The sequence below is a fragment of the Molossus molossus genome, unplaced genomic scaffold (genome assembly GCF_014108415.1).
Source record: "Molossus molossus isolate mMolMol1 unplaced genomic scaffold, mMolMol1.p scaffold_m16_p_12, whole genome shotgun sequence".
NCBI lineage: Eukaryota > Metazoa > Chordata > Mammalia > Chiroptera > Molossidae > Molossus > Molossus molossus.
The window spans coordinates 82350926-82373971 of record NW_023425347.1 but is presented as its reverse complement, the minus strand read 5'-3'; the positions used below and the strand labels follow the sequence as shown (position 1 = coordinate 82373971).

At 42.6% G+C, this 23046-nt stretch overlaps 1 protein-coding gene across 5 annotated transcripts in view; it reads left to right on the top strand.

Annotated features, from left to right (window-relative positions):
* The first annotated feature begins 6295 nt into the window (after positions 1–6295).
* KHDRBS1 (KH RNA binding domain containing, signal transduction associated 1) overlaps positions 6296–23046 on the top strand; it is a 42636-nt gene continuing 25885 nt past the window's right edge. For 3 of the 5 annotated variants that reach the window (XR_004958890.1, XR_004958889.1, XM_036255863.1), the window contains exons 1-3: positions 6296–6811; positions 22008–22132; positions 22926–23042. Coding sequence is in view for 2 of the 5 variants with exons in the window: in XM_036255863.1 (XP_036111756.1) it covers positions 6430–6811; positions 22008–22132; positions 22926–23042 (624 nt within the window). In the remaining 3 variants the exon portion in view is untranslated. The remainder of the gene's footprint in view (positions 6812–22007; positions 22133–22925; positions 23043–23046) is intronic. The other 2 variants (XR_004958891.1, XM_036255864.1) reach the window with 2 other exon arrangements.

Sequence of the window (23046 nt, the reverse complement as noted above, 5' to 3'; positions counted from 1 at the left end):
AATGAGCTGGAGGTATTGTTCTTAAGATGGGGGACACTGAGGGAGAAGCAAGTCACTGGTAAAGGCAACAGGGAGAATGAGAGCTTAATTATTTTGCTGATATTTACTTGATCCATGTACATTCATCCAATGCCTGCTCTGTGCCAGTCTCTCTCTATATAAAGATAGAAATAGCCCGGCTGGTGTGACTCAGTGATTGAGTGTCGACCCATGCACTAAGAGGTCACGGGTTCGATTCCCAGTCAGGGCACATGCCCAGGTTGTGGACCTGATCCCCAGTGGGAGGCATGCAGGAGACAGCCAATCGATGTTTCTCTCTTGCATCTATGTTTCTATCTCTCTCTCTCTCCCTAAAAAAAAATCAATAAAAACATATTTTAAAAAACAGTAAGAAATGTTTCCTGCCCATAGCCACTCACCTTCTGGTGGGGAGGACAGGCAGAAAAAAAAGATTGCTATAATCCAAATATCATGCAGGTTTACTGACCTGTGGAGTCAAAACAAACACAAAAGCATATGAACACTAATCATCCTGAGTTTCTGTTACTGCCCCTGCAAAGTCCCCTTTCCAGTATTTTTGGGACATTTCTAGGGACTTTTCACTTGGGGCTATAGGACAAAGCAGTGGGGCCAAGTCACTGGGCACACTAGCCCTGCTCCAATCCCCTTCATTCCTGCCCACTGCTACTACCAAAGGTGCCTTCTGTGGGACTGTTAAGAGCAGCTCATAACTAGAGTGAGGCAAGAAAGGAGAATGGCCCCAAAATAAATGCCTCTTTAAGTTTTGCTGACGCAGGTGTTCTGAAGGTGCTGGAACAGGCCTGGGTCCTGAAAGAGGAGGTTCTCCCAAGCCCTAAGCTATGCTGTCATCTAGGTCCTAAAGCAGCACTGCTAGTGGCTGCCATTTGAGTTCTGTTAGGGATATGATGAGTTTGAGGGGCCTCTGAGACATCCAAATAGGGATGCCAGGAATGCATTTGGCTATCTAGATTTGGAAGTAGGAAGTTTGGGTTAGAGATCTAAATTCCAGAGCCCTGAACTGGAGGAGGGAGTACAGGCATAGGACTAAGCTCTGCTGAACTCTCAACATTTAAATGTCCTGCTGCTCTCCACTCCTCCTGGCCACATCTCAAAGATCCAACTTCCCACCCAGCTGGTGTGGCTCAGAAGACTGAGCATCCTCCCATAGACTGAGAGGTCCCAGTCAAGGCACATGCATGGGTTTCGGGCACGATCCCCAGTAGGGGGCTTGCAGGAGGCAGCAGATGGATGTTTCTCTCGTTCTCTCTCCCTTCCTCTCTCTAAAAAATCAATAAAAACATATTTTTAAACATATATATCCAGCCTGGCCAGTGTGACTCAGGGGTTGAGCGTCAACCCATGCACCAAGAGATCGCTGGTTTGATTCCCAGTCAGGACACATGCCCAGGTTGTGAACCAAATCCCCAGCATGCAGGAGGTGGCCAATCGATGTTTTTCTCTCATCAATGTTTCTCTCCCTCTCCCTTCCTCTTTCTCTAATATCAATAAGGAAAAAAAATTTTTTTTAAAAAAAAGATCCTCAGGTGAGGATTTAAAAAATACGCGCGCACACACACACACACACACACCCACACACACCCAACTTCCCCAATTCATGCCAGCAGTTGGTCAGTCATCCCTTCCTGTGCATTCCCACAACAATTTGTACTGTGCTCCATTATAACACTTTTCATACTATTACATTGTAACTCTTGGTTTACATATATGCTTCCTTCACTAAACAGTGAATCCCTTGAGGGCATGGACTCTTATTCCATGTTGAATCTCATGCCATTTCAGCTACCACATTGATGAAGACTAAAAAGATGGGAAGCTGGAAAGTATTGTCCTAAGCGAAACAAGCCAAACAGAGAAAGACACGTATCATATGATCTCACTTATTTGTGGAATATAATGATCATAACAGTCTGAGGAATGGGGTAGTCCCAGAGACGTGGAAGTGGGGTACAGACTGACAAACCTCAGAACAGGGGATAGTGGAGGAGAGATAAACCACAGAACTTATATGCATGTATGCATGAACAAAGGTCATGTACAACAAAGCTGGGGACAAGGTGGGGAGGGAGGAGAAGGGGAGAATCAGTGGGGGGGAAAGGAGAAACATCTATAACAAAAATAAATAAAGTAATTTAAAAAAATAAAAAATGGGAAGCTCTGGACAGTTTGGTTCAGCAGTTAGAGCACTGGCCCATGGACCTAAGAGTCTCAGATTCAATCCCTGCCCTACCTGGGTGGCAGGTTCAATCCTCCGACCTAGTCTGGGTCATGTGGGAGGCCACCAATCCATTTGTCTCTCTCACATCGATGTTTCTCTCTTTCTCTCTCCCTCTTTCTTCCTCCCTCCCTCCCTCCTACTCTATCTAAAAATCAATGGAAAAATATCCTCGGGTGAAGATTAACCAAGAAGAAAAAAAGATGGAAAGACAGTACCCAAAATTGATTGAGGAAGTGGGAGAAGAGGATGCTGCCTACCTTCCTGCTGGGCATCACCCTTTTATGCCATTTCTAGGAATTATCCTATAGATATATTGATATTACACACACAAATGTTCTGTACAGTGATGCTTATTGCAGTATGGTTTGCAATACTGAAGAGCTGGAATCAACCTATATTTCTATCGGAAGTGACTAGTTAAAAAAGTTTAATATAATACTATGCAACCATGAAAAAAAAAAGTGAAATAAACTTATATATACTGACAAGGAAAGGTGACCAGAATATTTCATTTAAAAACAAGTCAAGCCCTGGCTGGTTTGGCTCAGCAGTTAAGAGTGTCGGCCCTCGGACCAATGAGTTGCAGGTTCGATTCTGGTCAAGGGCACGTACCTTGGTTTCGATTGTGGGATTGTGCAGGAGGCAACCACTTGAGGTATCCCTCTCACATCAATGTTTCTCTCTTTCTCTCTCTCTTCCTCTCTCAACCTCCTACTTTATCTGAACAAAAAATGGAAAAATATCCTTGGGTGAGGATTAAAAAAAAAAGTCAAAATTGTTTGTATATAATTCTACAGTCTGTGTTTAAAACAAAAAGGATAGCCCTGGACGGTTTGGCTCAGCGGTTAGAGCATCGACCTGCGGTTCAGAAAGACCCGGGTTCAGTTCCCGCTAAGGGCACCTACCTTGGTTGCAGTTTGTCCCCGGCCCTGGTTGGGTTATGTGGGTTATGTGTGTCCCCTTCACGTCAATGTTTCTCTCTCTCTCTCTCTCTCCCTCTCCTACTCTATCTGAACAAAATATCAAAAAAATGTCCTCGTGTGAGGATAAAAAAAAAAATCTTAGAAAAACACTTTAAAATGTTGAATCTCAGTTTCACTGTGTCCTTCTCCACCCTCCACATATTTGGCACCAAGTAGGTGTTTAAGATTGAACAGTTGAACTACACTCTAGAAACTCTCCTGCTCAGGGCTGAAGCTCTTCTCCTGGGAACTGGTTTCGAAGCAGGGGAGGCTGATGGGTGGTGATCACACAGGTCAGGCAAACTTCTGTCCTTTCCAGCCTGCACTTTAGGGACTAGGTAAAAGTGAAAGTCTGAAATAAGGTACTCAGTACACGTGTGTAGTAGTAAGAACAACACCTCTTGCTTATCAAGCACCTACTAATTGCCAGCTGCTGTGCTGAGTGCTTTACACTCTCTCTTTTAATCCTATCAACCCTGAGGTAGTTATTGTTAGGAGCCCTGTTTTATCAAGGAGGAGGAAGCAGAGGCTGAGCAAGGTTAAATTAAGTAATGGAAGAGCCAGCTTTGGCCCTAACGCCATCTGAATCACTATACTCTCCATTGTTCCTTCACCCTATGCCATAGTTACTGAATTATGGAAGGAGATAGGGTACAAGAAAGTCTTTTTTGGAACCTCCCAGCTCCAAAGCAAAGTCTAGCTATAGTCAGTGAAAACAAGAGAGATAAGAGAGCAGGCTTTTTAGATCCAAAGCCAACATGAACAGTCACAACTCTTCATTAGGCTCTAAATGGCATAATGATGATGATTATTTCAGCGTGCAAGCCCTACTGTCAGAAGTTTACACTAGTATTTGTATGTTCACAACAATTATGCAAGGTAGATATCATTATCTCCCCTTTACAGAGGAGGAAACTAAGGCTCAGACAGGTTGTGATATTCCCAATGACACACAGCAAGGACAAGGCATTGCTGGATTTGAATTTGTCTGCCTTACTCAAGTCAGTGTTTTCACAAAGCCAACAGTTAATACCTTCAGGAGAGCCTGAGGCAGCATACCATGGTGGTCGCACAAAATGAACTCCAGACCTCTAGGCTTTCAGGACAGAATTACTCTTCCTACCCCCAGGGAAGGGTTCTCCACCCCCATCCCCTCCATCCTCCCTCGACAGTGGAAGGCTGCTGCATCACATAGCAGGTAGGTACACTGCTGCCCAACAACCATCGCTTCAGAGGTTACCTTTTGTGTGTCTCACCAGGAAGGGCTCAAACCTCCCCTCAACCCAACCCTCAGAGAAAGTAAGTAAAAGTTTGGCAGCCATTCTGTAAGAATGTTGATTCTAGTCTAGAAACCCAGCTCCTTCTCAGACATTCCTTTATCAAAGTTTTATTAGGTTCAGCTCAGGGTACCTCCATCTGAGCATCTCATTACAAAGCAAGGACACTTCAGCCATTTGTAACACCACCACTCAAGCAGAATTTTCAAGGACAGCAGCAAAAATGAATTGCAAGGGAGCTATAAATCCTCCTTGCCCCCTTTCCCCTCCTGCATGCATTTGCTATCTCAACCCACCTTTCTTCACAGTCGCAACTGGATTACTCCCATTCCTTAAACATATCTCTGACAGTCTCATCTCTGCTCATTTATTCACACTTCCCTTTGCCTGGAACTCATTCTCCCTGTCCAAAATCTATCTTGTGCTATGAACTCCGATCTCACTTAATTTCACTTATCTTTTGGCACTTGTCACATTACATTTTTTTTCATTACAATTATTTAAAGCATTTATATTCTCTTCATTATAAACTACCTTTGTGATCTCAAAGTAAAGGACTGACCAGACACTGGAAATATATCTGTATAATACATATGAGATAAATTTTGGACTTGTGTTTTGTTCTAATTTCTTTGGGTGATTTCTTCCCCCGCCCTCAGAAAGTAGCCAGGCCTTAATGTTTCCTGGTTGAAAGTGTCTGAGTTTCGGATTTAAAATAAATCAAGTTTCCAGGCACCCAGAAGACAATTTTCAGAAATGCTTTTGAAAGACGTGGCCATATTTGGGAAACTGATCCAGAAGGAAAAGGGATGGGAGTGCTTTCAATGGGGGAAGCAAAAATCTGTGGAAGGAAAGGTTAGAGATGGCAGCACCTTGGTGAACTTGTGCCTACAGCACCCAGAATGAGAAGGATGTGGGAGGCTGTCTACTCGGCCTTGAGAACAATGGTAAGGGTCTCTCTGAACAAGTTTGTAATAATTCATTGTAAAGGGCCCAACAGAGGCAGGAGGACTAGCACTCACACTGGAGAGTCACCCTAATGATGCAACCATAGTGGATTAAGGAACTGGCCTCTACCCCACTTTCTACGGAAGGATCTCTTAGTTCAAGTCTTCCGATAGCCTTCAATCTTTCCCCTGCCCCGTCCGTCCAGTTTCTTCCTCCAAGCTTCCCTTCCCCATCTGCCCCTTCACTCCTGCGTCAGACTCCCTTAACTGTCCCTTCTTCACCCCTAGCCTCCCCTGTCCCCTCCCCTCCCCCACTTCAGGCAGTCGCTCTCCGTCCTGTCTTCCCACGGGAACAACCTTAATATTCTATTCTAACCCCCTCCCCCCCCGCACCCCTCACTCCTGCGTCCCTCACGCTTGTATCCTTTTATTTCCAGACGTTAGTGACACCCCCACCTCCTACCCATTGAGCGCAGCCCCCCCCTGCGGCTCCGCCGTTGGAGGGGGCGTGGCCCTGCGAGTAACAGGTCTCCCGCCCCACACTCCGCGGGCCCGCGCGCAGACAAAGACATTCCACAGCCCCCGCCCCCTCCGCACACTGGGGGAGGAGACACGTGTCGCGCTAGCGCTGAGTCACGTGGAAAAGAAACGAACGAAGCCCGCGGCCGCCCGCGCACGCGCAGGAGGCTCTAGCCTGGCGGGCTTGGAGGGAAGAGGGGAGCGGTGAGGCGACTTCTTTGGGCTCTGCTGCGGTGCGCAGGCGCCGTGGCCCGACTGGGGACTTTGTTCTCCGCGGAGAGACCCAAGGGCGGTGCCGGTGACTGGCTGCGCACGCGCGCCAGCTTATTTCCGGTGCTCTCCTTCGCTGGGTCGCTTAGGTCGGCTTCGGTCGCTGTCGCTCCAGCTCTTCCACCTCCGCCAACCGCCGCTCGGGCCTCTGCCGCTCTCGATTCACTTTCTCGATTCCTCGTCGCACATCTTCCCCAATGCAGCGCCGGGACGACCCCGCCGCGCGCATGAGCCGGTCCTCGGGCCGCAGCGGCTCCATGGACCCTTCAGGTGCCCACCCCTCAGTGCGTCAGGCGCCGTCTCGGCAGCCACCGCTGCCTCACCGGTCCCGGGGAGGCGGAGGAGGGTCCCGGGGGGCAGCCCGGGCCTCGCCCGCCACGCAGCCGCCACCGCTGCTGCCGCCCTCGGCCACAGGTCCCGACGCGACAGTGGGCGGACCGGCGCCGACCCCGCTGCTGCCCCCCTCAGCCACTGCCTCCGTCAAGATGGAGCCGGAGAACAAGTACCTGCCCGAACTCATGGCCGAGAAGGACTCGCTCGACCCGTCCTTTACTCACGCCATGCAGTTGCTGACGGCAGGTAAGGGGGCCTCCCCGGTCCTTCTGGGTCGCCCGGCCATCCGGGAGCATGGGTGGCAGCGGCTTTGTTCCTTTCGCTTCCCGTCCCCTGGGGACCGAGCAGCCGTAAACTCCCCTTCTCTCAATCATGTTCGCGAGCCTGGATTTCGTATTCCCTTCCCGCCAAGGGTGCGAAGAGAGTGTCTAGGCCCGAAGGGGACTTGGCGATCTCTTAGCGCAAAGATGTTGATGGGTAGTGCTAACCCTCCCGCCCCCTTGCCGACCCTTCCCTCTCCCACCTCTTGCGGCTGCCCACGCCCCGAGTATTCAGATTCTTCCAGAAATGAGCCTTTATCTCCCCCTTCCCCCAAAGGGAAAGCTTTTTTGACTGCGGGTGGCGGTAGGCGCCTCAACTGAGTGTAGGAGGTGAAAACAGTCTGAGCCGGGAGGGACCGGGGGAGGGAGAGCGGAGGTGAGAGAGAGTGAGGCTGGAGTGCCCTGTCCAGCGCGCCACGGTCACTGGGGCCGGGGCCGACTTAGCGGTAACTGGAGCTTAAGTTCCTCCGAGGTAGGAGCAACCTGTGGGAATCGACGCTTAAGGTTTTCCGAATCAGATTATCTGACATCGGCACGTAAAATAATAATTGTTATAGAGCTGGAGTGTTAGACCGTTTTATTTTACAGTGTGTTTGCCATCATTCAAGAAGGGGGAAATAATCCTAGAGACAGTGAAATCGGGTAGAGGGAGGTAAAGGGTGGTTGCATGACATTCCCCAACGAGATGGATAAAAATTGAGGAAGTTGCACTATGCATGTACCAGAAAGGTTTGGTCTTTTTTATTTATTTTTTAAAATTTCGCTTCAGTAGTGAACTAGATTAGGAATAGTAGTCTTTGTTCTCTGTTGTAGGTAGACTAGCGCTCCTTCTCTGCAGACTGGCCAATAATTACCTAGTCTCTCTGATTTCTCCCTAAAACCTTTTGTTTTGCCCTCACTTCTGGTTAAAGCAAGCGTTGTTTTAATAAGTTTTTTTTTAATATATATACCTAGATTTTATTAAGTAAAAATTCACAGCCTTCAACACTGAATGAGTAGTTAGACTCTGGCAAGGTTGATATAATGGACAGATCATTTCAAAAATATTTCCCTCCCTTTGTTCTGTATCTCCCATCATTGGTAAGGGGTCTTTTAAAAATGTAAACAAAGCACTCAGTGGTCAAGAATAACAACATTTAAAATGCTTACATTTTCAGTGCTTTGCTGTTCTGTAACACTGTTGGATTGTTTGTTCATTGTGTTCTTCTGGCAAGCTTTTTGAAAGCAAGGAATGTTTTTTATCTTTATATTTTTCATATTGTCTTGGCAAATAGCAAACACCAGATGATTGCATGTGAAAGCAAGTACATGAAGATTTAGGAATGTCAGTCTACGTGGTAAAGGTTGACTTGGTAGTCTAATTTTTATTTCCTCAAATTTTTAATTAGTCCAAGTAAAATTTGTGAGACTAAAATATCAAACTGTAGGACTTTAGGCTATTGTTTTAATTCTGACCCTTAACTAGCTACCTACTCTTGGGAAACATTCTGAACTTCAGTAACCTCAGCTGTAAAGTGGGTTGGTGAGTTGTGAGGATTAAATGATGAACAAAATCACTAGTACAGTTCCCTTTGACCTATATCCATTAGATAACTTGTCACCACAGTTTTATTCTAATTATAAATTCATGGTTGAATGCTGTGTGAAAAGACAGTGCTCTAATTTTTTTTAATGTAGGCTTTTTTATGTCTCTTTTTTTAACCAAACTGAAATTTAATTGGAGAAATGGGATTAAGGTAATGCCTGTTTATTGAAAAAACTGACTGTATATGTCTTAGCATGGATAAATCTTAGTATATGTTGAACCCAGCTTTTAAAGTATTTTTGAATGATCTGGAAAAGGGGATTGTAGGTAACTAACTGCAAGAAAGTGTGAGACTGAAAAGACAGAATAGTAGTGTTTAAGCTCTGATAAGGATACGTATAAGAAAAACATAGCTAACACTGACAGGCACTGGTCTGAGCATTTATTGTCAAATATTTAGTCTTCACAACAATACTGTGAGGAAGTTACTTTTTTTTTTTTTCCCAATCCTCACCTGGGGATACCTTTCCATTTATCTTCAGGTAGACTGGGAGATAGGGAGGGAGATAGAGAGAGAAAGAGAGACACAACAACATGAGAGAGACATATCACTTGGTTGCCTCTTCCACAGCCCTGGTTGGGGACCAAACTGCAACCAGCATATGTGCCCTTGACCATAATCAAACCTGAGACTCTCTGGTCCATGGGCCAACGCTCTAACCACTGAGAAATCAGCCAGGACGAGGAAGTTACTCTTATTATCCTCACTTTTACAGATGAGGTAGTAACCATGCATAGAGATTAAATTGCCCCAGTAACAAAATTAAAAAACAGCATGACTTGAATTTGAAGACAGTCTGAGTCTAGATCCACACACCTAACCCCTCCACTCCTCCACTATAGTACCCTACAACAAATTGTACTCAAAAAAATATCTTGCCCTGGCTGGTTTGGCTCAGTGATTAGAGTGTTGACCTGCGGACCAGAGAGTCCCGGGTTTTCCAGTACGTGCCCCTGCTAGGGGCACGTACTGGAAAAAAAAATATCTTGGACTCTGGCTGGTGTGTGACTCAGTGGTTAGAGCATCAGCCTTCGTACCCAAAGGTCATGGGTTCAATTCCCAGTCAAGGATAGTACCTGGGTTGCAGGTTGATCCCTTGCCCAGTCAGAGCATGTGCAGGATGCAAACCAGTCGATGTGCCTCTCTCACATTGATGTTTTTCTCTCTCTCTCTCTCTTTTATGTTTCTCTCTTTTTCTCTCTCCCCTTCCCTCCCTTCCACTCTCTCTGAAAATCTGTGGAAGAAATATCTTCAGGTGAGGATTAACAAAAATGTATGTATGTTTTGGGGGGCCTTGGCCCGTGTGGCTCACTTAGTTGAACATCATCCCATGCACCAAAAGGTCACCAGCTTGATTTCCTGTCAGGGCACATACCCAGGTTGTGAGTTTGATCCCAGGTCAGGGTGTGTGGGGAAAGCAACTCATTGATATTTCTCTCTTCCTCTCCCTTTCTCTCTTTCTAAATATAAATGTATTTTGACCCCGGCCAGTTGTTGGTTGGAGCATCCTGTACACCAAAAGATTGCAGGTTCAATCCCAGGTCTTGGTGCATGCAGGAGGCAGCTGATAGATGTGTTTCTCACATTGATGTCTGTCTGTCTGTCTCTCTCCCCCCTCCCTCTCCTCCTCCTCCCTCCCTCTCCCCCTCTCTCTTTCCTCCCCTCTTTCTTCCCTTTCTCTCCCCTCTCTTTTTGTCCCCCCTCTCCCTTTCTCTTCTCCCTCTCCCTTTCTCCCTCGCAACCTCCTATTTTCTCTTTCTCTCTGTCTCTCTCTCTCTGTCTGTCTCTGTCTTTCTGTCTCTTCCCCTCTCTCTGAAACCAATGAAAATATATCCTTGGGTTAGGATTTAAGTGTATATATTTTTTGTACTATTTGGACAAAATATTATAAAATCCATTTAAACACATCAGAGCGCTAACAGGGCAGTGAAGATGACCAGGCCAAGGCCAAGATACAGAAAAAGGAAACCCACAATGCAGAGTCTAGCACTTGGGTCTGTGATTGAGGCACTTCTGCCCATTTCCAAAGAGCTGCCAGGAGACCCAGGCTATTTTTTCTTCTTTCACTACTCATATAGCTCCCCCTGTCCCTTTCCCAGCTTTACTTTACTTTGCACTTATCAGCATCTGATGCATTGTATATTGTAGTTATGTGTTTGTTGACCACCCCTTCTCTTTCACAGCTAGAATGTCAGCTCCACCACAGCAGGGATCTTTTGTCTGCTTTGTTTACCACTATGTCTTTTATTCCTTGAGTGCCACACAGAGTGCCCTCTTACTAAATATTTGATGAATGGATATTCATCTTCATTGCATGATGAAAAAATATCAATACAGTTCTAAGGGATTTAGGTTTTGAACATAGACTCTGTATTAGCCAAATTTATTTAACTGCAGTGACAAATGCATTTGTGTACATGCAAGGACTCAGTGTACCCATTCATGTTTTCTGAAACAAAAATAATTTCTCTTATAATTTGTTATTTACATGATAAAATGCTTTAAAGTGTATCACTATTTTTCTACTCTCTACAATTAGAAAAATATAAATTAATATAAATAACTCAGGAGTAACTAAACATTTGAATAGATTAACAATCCCAGAAGATCTTGAAAGGATACTCAGAAACCTATCTTCCAAACGCACTCAGTGGAGAATATCTACAAAGTCTGTTGGAACTTCAAAATCATTAACTCCTTTTATTTACAATATACTATAGAAATATATCTAGATGTTCCTATTTCATTTTATGGGCTAGAAGATCTATTTAAACCAGAAAGTGGAATTACAAAGAAATTATAGACCAAGTATAAGTATAAATATTAGGAAAGAAAGGCAAAAGTTATCACGGTTGCAACATCATGATTGTTTACCTAGAAAGTGGTTGGTGACAGGGCTGATTACAAGATAAAGACGTACAAATCAGGAGGTTTCTGCTCTAAGCATTAGACAATTAGAAAAGAATTGACAAAATGATCTCATTTTTAGAATAGTATGAAATGCCTTGGGATAAGCAATAAAAATCAGTTCAAACTGTATGTGAATAATCGTAACAAACAGTAACAATACTATTTAACCTTTGTGGAGCATGTAACATGTGCCATGAGATTTGCTACTTATAATTCAACCTTCCTGGCCATTCTATGAGGCGGGAAGTATTTTTATCTTAATATTGCAGATGAGGAATATGTGATGACATTGTCAACTTAAAATTTTATTGGAAGTTTCCTGGCTGGTGTAGCTCAGTGGTTGAGCATCAACCCATGCATCAAGAGGTCGCCAGTTCGGCGAGTCCTGGTCAGGGCACATGCCCAGGTTGTGGGCCCAATCCCCAGTCAGGGGCATGTAGGAGGCGGCCAATGAATGTTCTTTCTCATCGATGTTTTTATCTCTCCTCTTCCTCTCTCTAAAACCGATAAAGAAAAAAAAAGTTTTTTTAATTTTATTGAAAGTGATAAAGGAAGATCTGAATAAAAAGAGAACTGTCATTTCCTGAAAGGGGGGGAGGTGTGGAGGAGAGGGAGGAGGAACTAGTGATTTCAGAATTTTGTCCTAACTGGTGTGACTCAATGATTAGAGCGTTGGCCTCCACATGGAAAGATCTCAGGTCCGATTCCCAGCCCTAGTCAAAGTGCATGAGGGAGGCAACCAATCCATGTCTCTTTCTCGCATTAGTGTTTATCTCATCAACATTTCTCTCTCTCCACCTCCCTCCCTTCCACTCTCTGTATTTATTTTTTTTAATCCTCACCCGAGGACATTTTTCCATATTTTGTTCAGATAGAGTGGGAGGGGGAGAGAGAGAGAGAGAGAGAGAAGCATCGATGTGAAAGGGACACATCGAGTGGTTGCCATCCGCACAACCCAACCAGGGCCAGGGACAAACTGCAACTGAGGTACATGCTATTAGCAGGAACCGAACCCTGGTCTCTCCGGACCGCAGGCCAACGCTCTAACCGCTGAGCCAAACTGGCCAGGGCCACTCTCTATATTTAAAAAAAAAAAAGTAGAAAGATATCCTTAGGTGAAGATTAACAACAACAAAAGATTACAGAATTTTTATTTAAGAAAAAATTTTTATTGATTTTTTAAAGAGAGAAAAACATCAACTTTGTTCCACTTATTTATGCATTCATTGATTGATTCTTGTATGTGCCCTGACCAGGGATCGAACCCACAACCTTGGTGTATCCAAAGGATGCGCCAACCAACTGAGCTACTTGGCCAGGGCAAGATGACAGCATTATTTTAACAGCATGTTGATTTTTTTTTTTTTCATATTCCAAACTATTTCTAACTGGATTTATTTTTTTTAACTTGAGATGTTGAATATAAAGTAACTTTAAATAGTAAATGAGTCCTGGCTAGTTTGGCTTAGCAGTTAGAGTGTCAGCTTGTGGACTGAAGGGTTGCAGATTCTATTCCTGGTCAAGGGCATGTGCCTGGGTTGCAGTTTCAATCCCCGGCCCTAGTGAGGGTTGTAGGGGAGGCAAACAATCGATATGTCTCTCTCCTTTCCTCCCTTCCACTCTATCTTAAAAAAAAAAAAAGAAAGAAAAAATATCCTCGAGTGAGGATTAACCAAAAAGAAAAGGAAACAAAAATAAGTGAATGAGCCCTGGCTAAGTGGCTCAGTTGGTTGGAGAATCGTCCCATACACCAAAAGTTACAGGTTCAATCCCTGTCAGGGTGTGTTCAGGAGGTAACTGATCAATGTTTCTTTCCCTCTCCTCCCTCTTCCTTCTTCTGAAATTTAATAAACATATCCTCGGGTGAGGATTTTTTAAAAATAAATGAGAAAGAAATTTTGGAGATAGGAAAATGATGAAAGCCTTCTATATTGACAAAAATTAAGTCAAACAAGACTAAGGGTTTGAGAGGATGTCTATTATTCAAACATTGCTGGTGGAAGTGTGAATTGGTACAACCACTTTGGATGATAGTTTGGCATTTCATTTAAAAGTTGAACATTTAAAATTCAGCAACACCGTTCCTAGGAATATGCCCAAAGAAACTTTTGAACATGAATGCTTCATTTGTAAAATGGTGGACCTTGTTCACAAAATGATACAACTTGTCTCACCATTGATTGGATACTGTGAGATTTTCAAATTGAAGTATTTATACAGCAGTGAAAATGAAAACTACAGCAACATGCAACAACGTGGAGAAATTTTGGGAATCTAATATTAGGTGAAAAAGTAAATCCCATAACGGTACATAGATAGAGTACAACCTATTCTTTTCTTAAATATGTTTTTTTTTTTTTTAAATGAAGACTTTATTTCTTTTTTTTTTTTTTTATCCTCACCTGAGGATATTTTTCCATATTTTGTACAGATAGAGTGGGAGGGAGAGAGAGAGAGAAACATCGACGTGAAGGGACACATCGAGTGGCTGCCACCCGCACGACCAACCAGGGCCGGGGACAAACTGCAACCGAAGTACGTGCCCTTAGCGGGAACCGAACCCGGGTCTCTCCGGACCGCAGGCTGACGCTCTAACCGCTGAGCCAAACCGGCCAGGGTTTAAATATGTTTTTATTGATTTTTAGAGAGAGAGGAAAAAGGGAGAGGGAGAGATAGAAATATCTGTTGACTGCCTCTTTCATGCCCCCTACTGGGGATCCAGCCTGCAACCAGGGCATGTTCCCTGACCAGGAATCAAACCACGGACCTCTTGGTGCATGGAATGACACTTAACCAACCAAGCCACACTGGCCTGGCAGTACAATACTATTTTTAGAGAACACAATATTTGTAACATTAAGCAAAATAGTGTGTGTGTATGTGTGTGTGTCTGATAAAGCAGTTCTTTACAAAATTAAACATGTTTGCTACTCAGCAGTTGTACTCTTGGGCATTTATCCTAGGAAAATTAAAACTTAGGTTCATGTAATAACCTGTACATGAATGTTCATAGCAGCTTTATTCATAATAGGAAAAAATTGAAAACAAACCATACGTCTTCAGTTGGTGAATAGTTATACCATGGTACATCCATACCATGGAATACGACTCAGCTATAAAAAGGAGCTGTTGATGAATGCAACAATTCCTGTGTTTCTCGAGAGAATTATGCTGAGTGAAAAACAGTCTCAAAAGGTTACATACTGTGTAATTCCACTAATTTGACATTCTTTTTTGTTTGTTTGTTTTTTGAGAGAGAAAAGAACATCAATTTTTTGTTTGTTTGTTTCACTTATTTATGCATTCATTGGTTGATTCGTTTCGGTTTCCAAATGGTTATTTTATCAGATTGTTTGAACATTAAATTTACCCTTGTTTGCAATCCAAAATAGTTACCTGAAGTTTGCTCTGTGTGTGTGTGTGTTTATTGTATATTTGTTTTCTAAATTCTTTGGCACAATTTTCTGTGAGCATTCATACTGCCTTGATACATGTCAGAAGAGAACTTTTCTTTTGTGCTGCCAATCAGAGCATTTAAATTTTGGTTTGTTTAGGTTGTGGCTTTTGTTTTTGAAGTCTGCATTCTTTATTTGTAACTATTGTATTTTTATTTTTTCTATATTCTCTAACTCCAGAGTTTTCTTTTTCTCCCACCTCCCATTGGTTGATTCTTGTATGTGCCCTAACCAGGAATCATACCTGCAACCTTGGCTTTTATCAGGATGAGTTTCTAACCAACTTAGCTACCCAGCCAGGACTAATTTAACATTCTTGAAAAGATAAAATAATAAGAGACAAACAGATCAGTGATTGCTAATGGTGAGGGAGTGATGGAAGGAAGGGGACTGGAGCTATAAAAATATAGCATGGGGAATAATCCTTGTGATGGAACTGTTCTGTACCTTGACTGTGGTGGTGGTTACATGCATCTGATTAAATTGCATAGACCTAAAGAAAACACCCAAATAAGTGTATGTAAAACTGGTGAAATCTGAATAAAATCAATAGATAATATTAATGTTATTTTTCTTGTTATGATATTGTGTTGTAGATGTGCAAAATGTTGTAGAGAGAACTGGGTGAAGTGTATATGAGATCTCTCTTTTTTATTTTATGTGTGTATGTGTGTATTTTTTTATCCTCACCTGAGCACATTTTTGCATTTATCTTCAGATAGAGCTGGAGGGAGAGACAGAGGAAGAGAGAAAGAGAGAAACATCGATGTGCGAGAGACACATCAAGTGGTTGTCGCCCACAAAACCCCAACCAGGGCCGGGGGCAAACTGCAACTGAGGTAGGTGCCCTTGGCGGGAACTGAACCTGGAACTCTCTGGTCTGTGGGTTGACACTCCAACCGCTGAGTCACATCAACCACGGCGAGATCTCTTATTTTACAACTGCATATAAATCTACAATTATGTCAAAAAATTTTTTAAAGGAGAAGTTCCCAGCCCGGCAGTGTGGTTCAGTGGTTGAGCATCAACCCATGCACCAAGAGGTCACCAGTTTGATTCCCAGTCAGGGCATATTCCCAGGTTGTGGGCCAGATCCCCTGGGGGGGGAGAGGGCACGCAGGAGGCGGCCAGTCGATGTTCTCTCATTGATGTTTTTCTCTCCCTCTTCCTTTCCCTCTCTCTAAAAATCAAAGGGAGAAAAAAAAAAAGAGCCCTAAACTCTAAATTGGGCCCTGAAAAAGAGATTTGAGAGACTAAGGGCAATGTGCTATAATTCTCTGTAAAAGAAGGGAAGACTATGAGGTTTAATGACTTGCTAAAGGTCAACAGAGCTGGGACTCAAACCCAGTTCTGTCTAGCTTCAAAACTCATGCTCTTTCCTTTGAGACATACATTTTAAAAATTGTTCTCATCCTCGGGAGCTACCAAAAATGGAAAGATTAAATTATAGTAAAAGAGTAAAGGAAATGCCACAAGATTAGTTGAACTTGCTCTGATTAAACGTGAGTTACGTGGGTTTAAGTACCCGCAGGTGTCACTAATTAGTTTTCTGATCTTGGACAAGTTACATAACTTTTCTGAGCCTAGGTTTCTCAGGTTATTAAACAGGGGTAATCCTGGTTACAAAGACAGAATGAAACAATATAAAATTCCTGACATATAGAAGGTGTTGAATAAGATATGATTGTTGAAAATGTCTGGCGCGGAAACAAATGGGTCACCTCTCTGTGTTGTTTACCCGTTAGCTTTTCTTTCTTTGGCTCTTGGGACATCCAAGGTCTCCAGAGGCCCAGGCAAAATCATTTAAAGGAGTTAGTTTCAAAAAGGTGGTCTAGAAAGTACTTTTACCTGAGGATAAGCCATTTTTAGGAAGCTTCTTGGACCCCCCCCCCCCCCCCATTACATTCTGTTTCTAGCTCTCCCAAGAGAGGTAAGACTAAAGAGAGAAATACAGAATTGAAAAAGAAAAGAAAGATCAGGCAACTGAACATTTGAGGTACCCACAGAGCCCTTTTATTGCCTTTAGCTGCATGACAGTGTCTGAGGTTAAAAACTGTACTTCCCAACATTTTACAAAATAAGATTTTTCTTGATTAAAGAAAGCTGCCGACGCCACCTCCCCCTCCCCCCTCCCCCACACATACACACCTGCTGATGAGAGGCAATAATAAAAGGATGAGGTTTGAAGCTAGAGAAAGCCTGGGTTTTAATCCTTACTCTGGTACTTCAGTAGCTTTTGTGATTTATCAGTTTAACTTCTGAGTTTCAGTTTCCTCAGTTGTAAAATGGAGATTGTACCAGCTACTTCACTGAGTTATTTTTTAGGATATGTGAGGTAATATTTATACAGTATTTGATACATAGTATGTATTAAATAAGTGTTCAGTCCTTCCCCTTCCAAACACAGAGGATGACTCTTCTTGAAAACTCAAGTTGCCCTTTAGTCCTTTGCTTTCTAGGCTAACCTCCCCTGATTCTTCTTTCTTTCCAATTCTCAGTTTTACGTAAATCATTGTTCTTTAAATTCTCTAAAAATGTTTTAATATTCTTTTAAAAGCTGTGCGATAAATTGGACATAGGGATTCTAATTAATATCTGATTAGTTCAAAATATAGCAGAAGGATCCATGTTATAAAAAAGCCTTAAATTCACAGGCCACATTACATTGCATATAAACAAACCTTTCTGCTGGGTTTGGTTTTTGTAGCCCTGCCTCCTGTAGAAGTATAACAGATTAATAGACTTTGAGTCTTCTTATACTAACCAAGTCAGGTTTCTGGAAAGCGATATAAAACACAGCTGAAGGGCCTAACTAGATGATAGCAATTAAAAAACACTAGGGACATAGATAAAGTATGACATTTGTTCCCTTAGAAATTATGAATATTGAGTACAGAGTTTTCCAGCCTGAAAACTCAAGAAAGGGTACATTCAGAGATGGTAGGCCCCAAACTAGTGACTACAAAAAGTTAATATTAGCAGAAGGTGGGAAGGGGTGGAAGTTACCACGAGTAAAAGAGCAAACAAATAAGATGTTGAATGAAGCATTTAGTCTGTTAATTATAAGGTCAGCTTTGTTTTCTATTTCAAGCGATGAAACATAGGCTTGTGAAGAGCACTGCCATTTACAGTTCTTTTCATAAGAGTAAATGTTCAGTTAAGAATACTTAGAATGTGACTAGCAGTTTTAATTGTCAGAGTGCAAGGAAGTATGTGCTCTCGGACATAATAGGTCATTTAGCTCACTGTATACTATAACATCTGAAGTAGGCTTTTTAATAAACAGAGGCAGCCTTCTGTTTGAAATTCTAAACTCTTAGGAAGTCTGTGAGGGTCAAAGTAACTTTATTTCTTCATCCATGTACTTCAAATATTAAAATTTTAAATTTGCAGAATGTCTTTTTTTTTTTTAATTCTCTCCCAAGGATATTTTTCTATTTATCTTCAGATAGAGTGGAAAGGAGAGAAAGGGGGAGAGAGAGAAACATCAATTTGAGAGGGACACATCAACTGGTTGCCTCCAGCACAAGCCAGACCAGGGCCAGGGATGAACCACAACCAAGGTGCATACCCTTGACTGGAATCGAACCCGAGACTCATTGGTCTGCTGGCTGACGCTCTAACTGCTGAGCCAAACCAGCCAGGGCATCGCTGGTTTGGTTTAAAAATTACTACTTCAAAGACATTCTGCAACCCTGGCCAGTTTGCCTCAGCAGTATAGTGTTGGCCCGCGGACCAATGAGTCTAAGGTTCGATTCCAGCCAAGGGCACATACCTCGGTTGCGGTTTATCCCCAGCCCTGGTCCGGGTTGTGTGGGAGGCAACCAGTCAATATGTGTGTGTGTCTCTCTCTCCCGCTCTATTTGATGATAAACAGAAAAATATCCTCGGGTAAGGATTAAAGAAAAAAAACTAAACCAATGATTTTCAAAGGGTGGTCCCTATTCCAAGCAATATCAACATCACTTGGTAACTTGTTAGAAATACAAATTTCTAACACAAATCCCAGACTAGGATTTGGGCTCCGAAATCTAGTTTAAGTGATTCTGATGCATACCGAAGTTTGAAACCCCTTGCCTTAAAATTATAGAAGATAGAAACACTATGGGAATATTATAAGGAGAACAGTCTGTGATATTTAGAATATTCCACTGACTTTAGGGAACATAATTTTATTTAAGAGAGAAAGGAAGGCAGGTGGAGGACGGGGAGAGAGAGAAGCATCAATCGTCTGCCTCCCACATGACCCTAACAAGGAACCAAACCTGAAATCTGAGCATGCCATGACTGGGAATCGAACCAGCGACCTTTCAGTGCATGGGATGATGCTGAACCAACTAAGCCACACCAGCCAGGGTGGGATTATAATTTTTTTTACTCTTTTTAGTGGACCATAGAACCTTTTAATTAATTAATTAATTTGTTAATCCTCACCACAGGATATTTTTCCATTGATTTTTAGTTAGAGTGTAAGTGAGAGGAAGGGAGAGAAGCATTGATGTAAGAGAGAGACATTGGTTGGTTGCCTCCCGCACTACCCCAGATGGAGTTGGGGATAGAACCTATAATCCAAGTACATGCCCTTGACTGGGAATTGAACCAGCAACCCTTCAGTCCTTGGGCCAATGCTCTAACCACTGACCCAAATGGGCCAGGACAACATAGAACTTTTTTTTTTTAATCCTCACCTGAGGATACTTTTCCATTTATCTTCAGATAGAGGGGGAGGGAGGGAGAGTGGGAGGGAGGGACATTGATTGGTTGCCTGCATGACCGCAACCAAGTATATGCCCTTGACCAGAATCAGACCCTAGACTCTTTGGTCCTCAGGCCAACGCTCTAACCACTAAGCCAAATGGGCTAGGGCCACATAGAACCTTTTTTTTTTTTTTTTTTTTTTAAATCCTCACATGAGGACATTTTTCCATTTTTTGTTCAGATAGAGTGGGAGGGAGAGAGAGAGAGAAACATCGATGTGAAAGGGACACATCGAGTGGCTGCCACCCGCACAATCAACCAGGGCCGGGGACAAACTGCAACTGAGGTACGTGCCCTTAGCGGGAACCGAACCCAGGTCTCTCTGGACCGCAGGCCGACGCTCTAACCGCTGAGCCAAACTGGCCAGGGCCACATAGAACCTTTTAATTGTCGTTCGTACCTACATGTTCTGCCCCCATCTCTGTTAGTATTCCTGTCATAGCACATGACTATACTTCATTGCTAACTTTATTAACTGGGAACTCCAGAGTATCAACATAGCAAAGATAGGGACCTTATCTGACTTGTTCTGTTGTGTCTTCTATACTTTATAGGATAGGTGCCTGGACCTTAGTAAGTCTCAAATAGCAATTAATGATTATACTGGTATCTCTCCTTTCATCTGCCCCCTTAAAAACCACAGACAGTCCGGCCCGTGTGGCTCAGTGGATTGAACATCATCCCATGGAGTGAGAGGTCCCAGTTCCATTTCCAGTCGGGGGCACATGCCTGGGTGTCAAGCTTGATCCCCAGTAGGGGGTGTGCGGAAGGCTGCCGATTGATGTTTCTCTCTCACATCATTGTTTCTCTCTCTCTCTCCCTTCTTCTCTCTCTAAGAAATCAATAAAAGTATATTTTAAAAAATAAATTAAAAGCACAAACACTGGAAATGGATGGGTGGATGAAGTTCCCTAATGATAGGAAATATTTTGGAATGCTAAGTTTCTATCTGATGAAACTACCCTTAACCTGCAAATTGAAAATACCTTGGTGTATTTTTTTTCCCTTTAAGACATTGACTGGATTTGGGTTAGCAATGTCAATACTTCCCAAGAAATGGGCTTTAATTAGCATGTGTACTTAAGTTATTTTATTCTGTTTTTATAGCAACCTCGTAAGTGGATATGGTCTTCATTTTATAAATGAGGAAACTGAAAATCAGAACAATTAAATAACTTTCAAAGTTCACACAACTAGTGAGTGGCAGAATAAGAACCAAGTCTTTCAAATTCTTAGGGACTAGGTGGCAGCCACTCTGTGTGTCCCTTTCACGTTGATGTTTCTCTCTCCCCCTCCCACTGTATCTGAACAAAAAATGGAAAAATGTCCTCCAGTGAGGATTTAAAAAAAAACAACTCTTAGGGACTACTACTATCCAAAGTACTGCTGCCACAGTGGAATTTTATTTTTTATCCTCATCCCACGACATTTTTCCATTTTTTGTTCATATAGAGTGGGAGGGGGAGAGAGGAAGAGAGAGAAAGAGAGAAACATCGACGTGAAAGGGACACTTCGAGTGGCTGTCTCCCGCACAACCCAACCAGGGCTGGGGACAAACTGCAACCAGGTACGTGCCCTTAGCAGAACCGAACCCGGGTCTCTCTGGACTGCAGGCCAACACTCTTAACTGCTGAGCCAAACCAGCCAGGGCCCACAGTGGAATTTTAACGGGACTCTCCATTGTATGAGAACACAACATGGATCAGCTGCCTTTTGCACATGCCCTGGGCATGTGCACTGACTGGAATTGAACTGGCAACCTCCTGGTGCATGGGACAACACCCAGCCAACTGAGCCATACCAGCCAGGGCTTAAACTGTTGACTTTTCTTTCTTTCTTTTCTTTTTTTAAATATGTTTTTATTGATTTTTTTAGGGAGAGAGGAAAGGGGGTGGGGAGAAACATCTATCAGCTGCCTCCTGCACGCCCCCTACTGGGGATCGAGCCTGCAATCCCAGGGATTGAACTGGTACCTCTCAGTCCATGGGACGATGCTCAATCCTGAGCCACACCAACCAGGCGACTTTTATTTCTTCAAGATAAGACTTTGTACTTTTTAATGATGCAGATTTATATTTTTCTTTTTAGTTTATTTACTCCTCTTTCCCCAGTCTCTCACCATTAGTTTTGTTAAATCTGTTTTTCCTAAGAAACATTTGAATGTCTCTGATGTAGAAACATTCAGGTGGGAGGTGAAAGAGCAAACTATTCTCACTGGAAGCAGGCTTTGGGTTTCCTGGTCAACTTCATATATAGCTTTGGTACTTTTAGTCACTATCTGAAATTAGCACATTCATCTGAACTATTTGGTGTCATTACATGATATTCCATGTTAATTGATTTACGCAGATTTGGATTTTTAACTTTATTCACCAAAACAAAACTCAGTTAAATTCTGTTTCTTTTATTTCAGAAATTGAGAAGATTCAAAAGGGGCTTTCAAAAAAAGACGACGAAGAGAATTACTTGGATTTATTTTCTCATAAGAACATGAAGCTGAAGGAACGGGTACTGATACCTGTCAAGCAGTATCCCAAGGTAAGGCAAAAAGTGCCTCACTTCTTTGAGTTGTCTTTGTAGTTGTGAGTTGTGGGCTAATGACTTCTAGAGATCATGCTGCATCAGAAACGTAAGCCTGTGAAGCTTCTCTTCCGTGCTTGTGTGTACTTGTTCCTGGCATTTGAAACAAAAAAGTCCATAGCTAATTGCAAAGCTGTACCCAAGAAAGAAATATAATAATCTTATTATCAAAAACAGTTTCTTTCTCAAGTGTTTGTTCTGGCTGCAAGTTCAGAGAGAGAAAAAATTGAACCCTAAAGAGTTGCTCTGTCAAAAGATTGACATGAAATTAAAATAAAGGAAATTATAACATAAATCCTTGACAAGATGAAGTTAATTTTATTTCTTACTCAAAGTTTTACTGTTTAAAATAATGCCTTGTCCTCCTCTTTCCTTTTTTCCTTTTTTTCAGGAAAGCAATTAGTTATATTTGGTTTACAAAAAAAACAGTATTAAAAATGGAATGCATGTGTCTATTCTTAGGTGACTTCCTTTAAAATGTTTATGTGTGTTAAAGTACTAGGGGTTGCAGTGTGATATTATGGAAAGAGCACCAGACAACATCAGGAATCCCAGAATCAAGTCTAGTAACTACCACTTTCATAACCTTAAGCTAATCACTTTATCAATACAATTTCAGTATAGCCTTCAGTAAAATGGGAATGGAACTCTACCTGTTTTATAGGGTTGTTGAAGATCAAATGAGATGATACATATGGAAATGTTTTATAGGGATATCTATATTTAGCAGTCTGTTTTTATTTTCTGTCAGTTCAATTTTGTGGGGAAGATCCTTGGACCACAAGGGAATACTATCAAAAGACTGCAAGAAGAGACTGGTGCAAAGATCTCTGTTTTGGGAAAGGGCTCAATGAGAGACAAAGCCAAGGTAA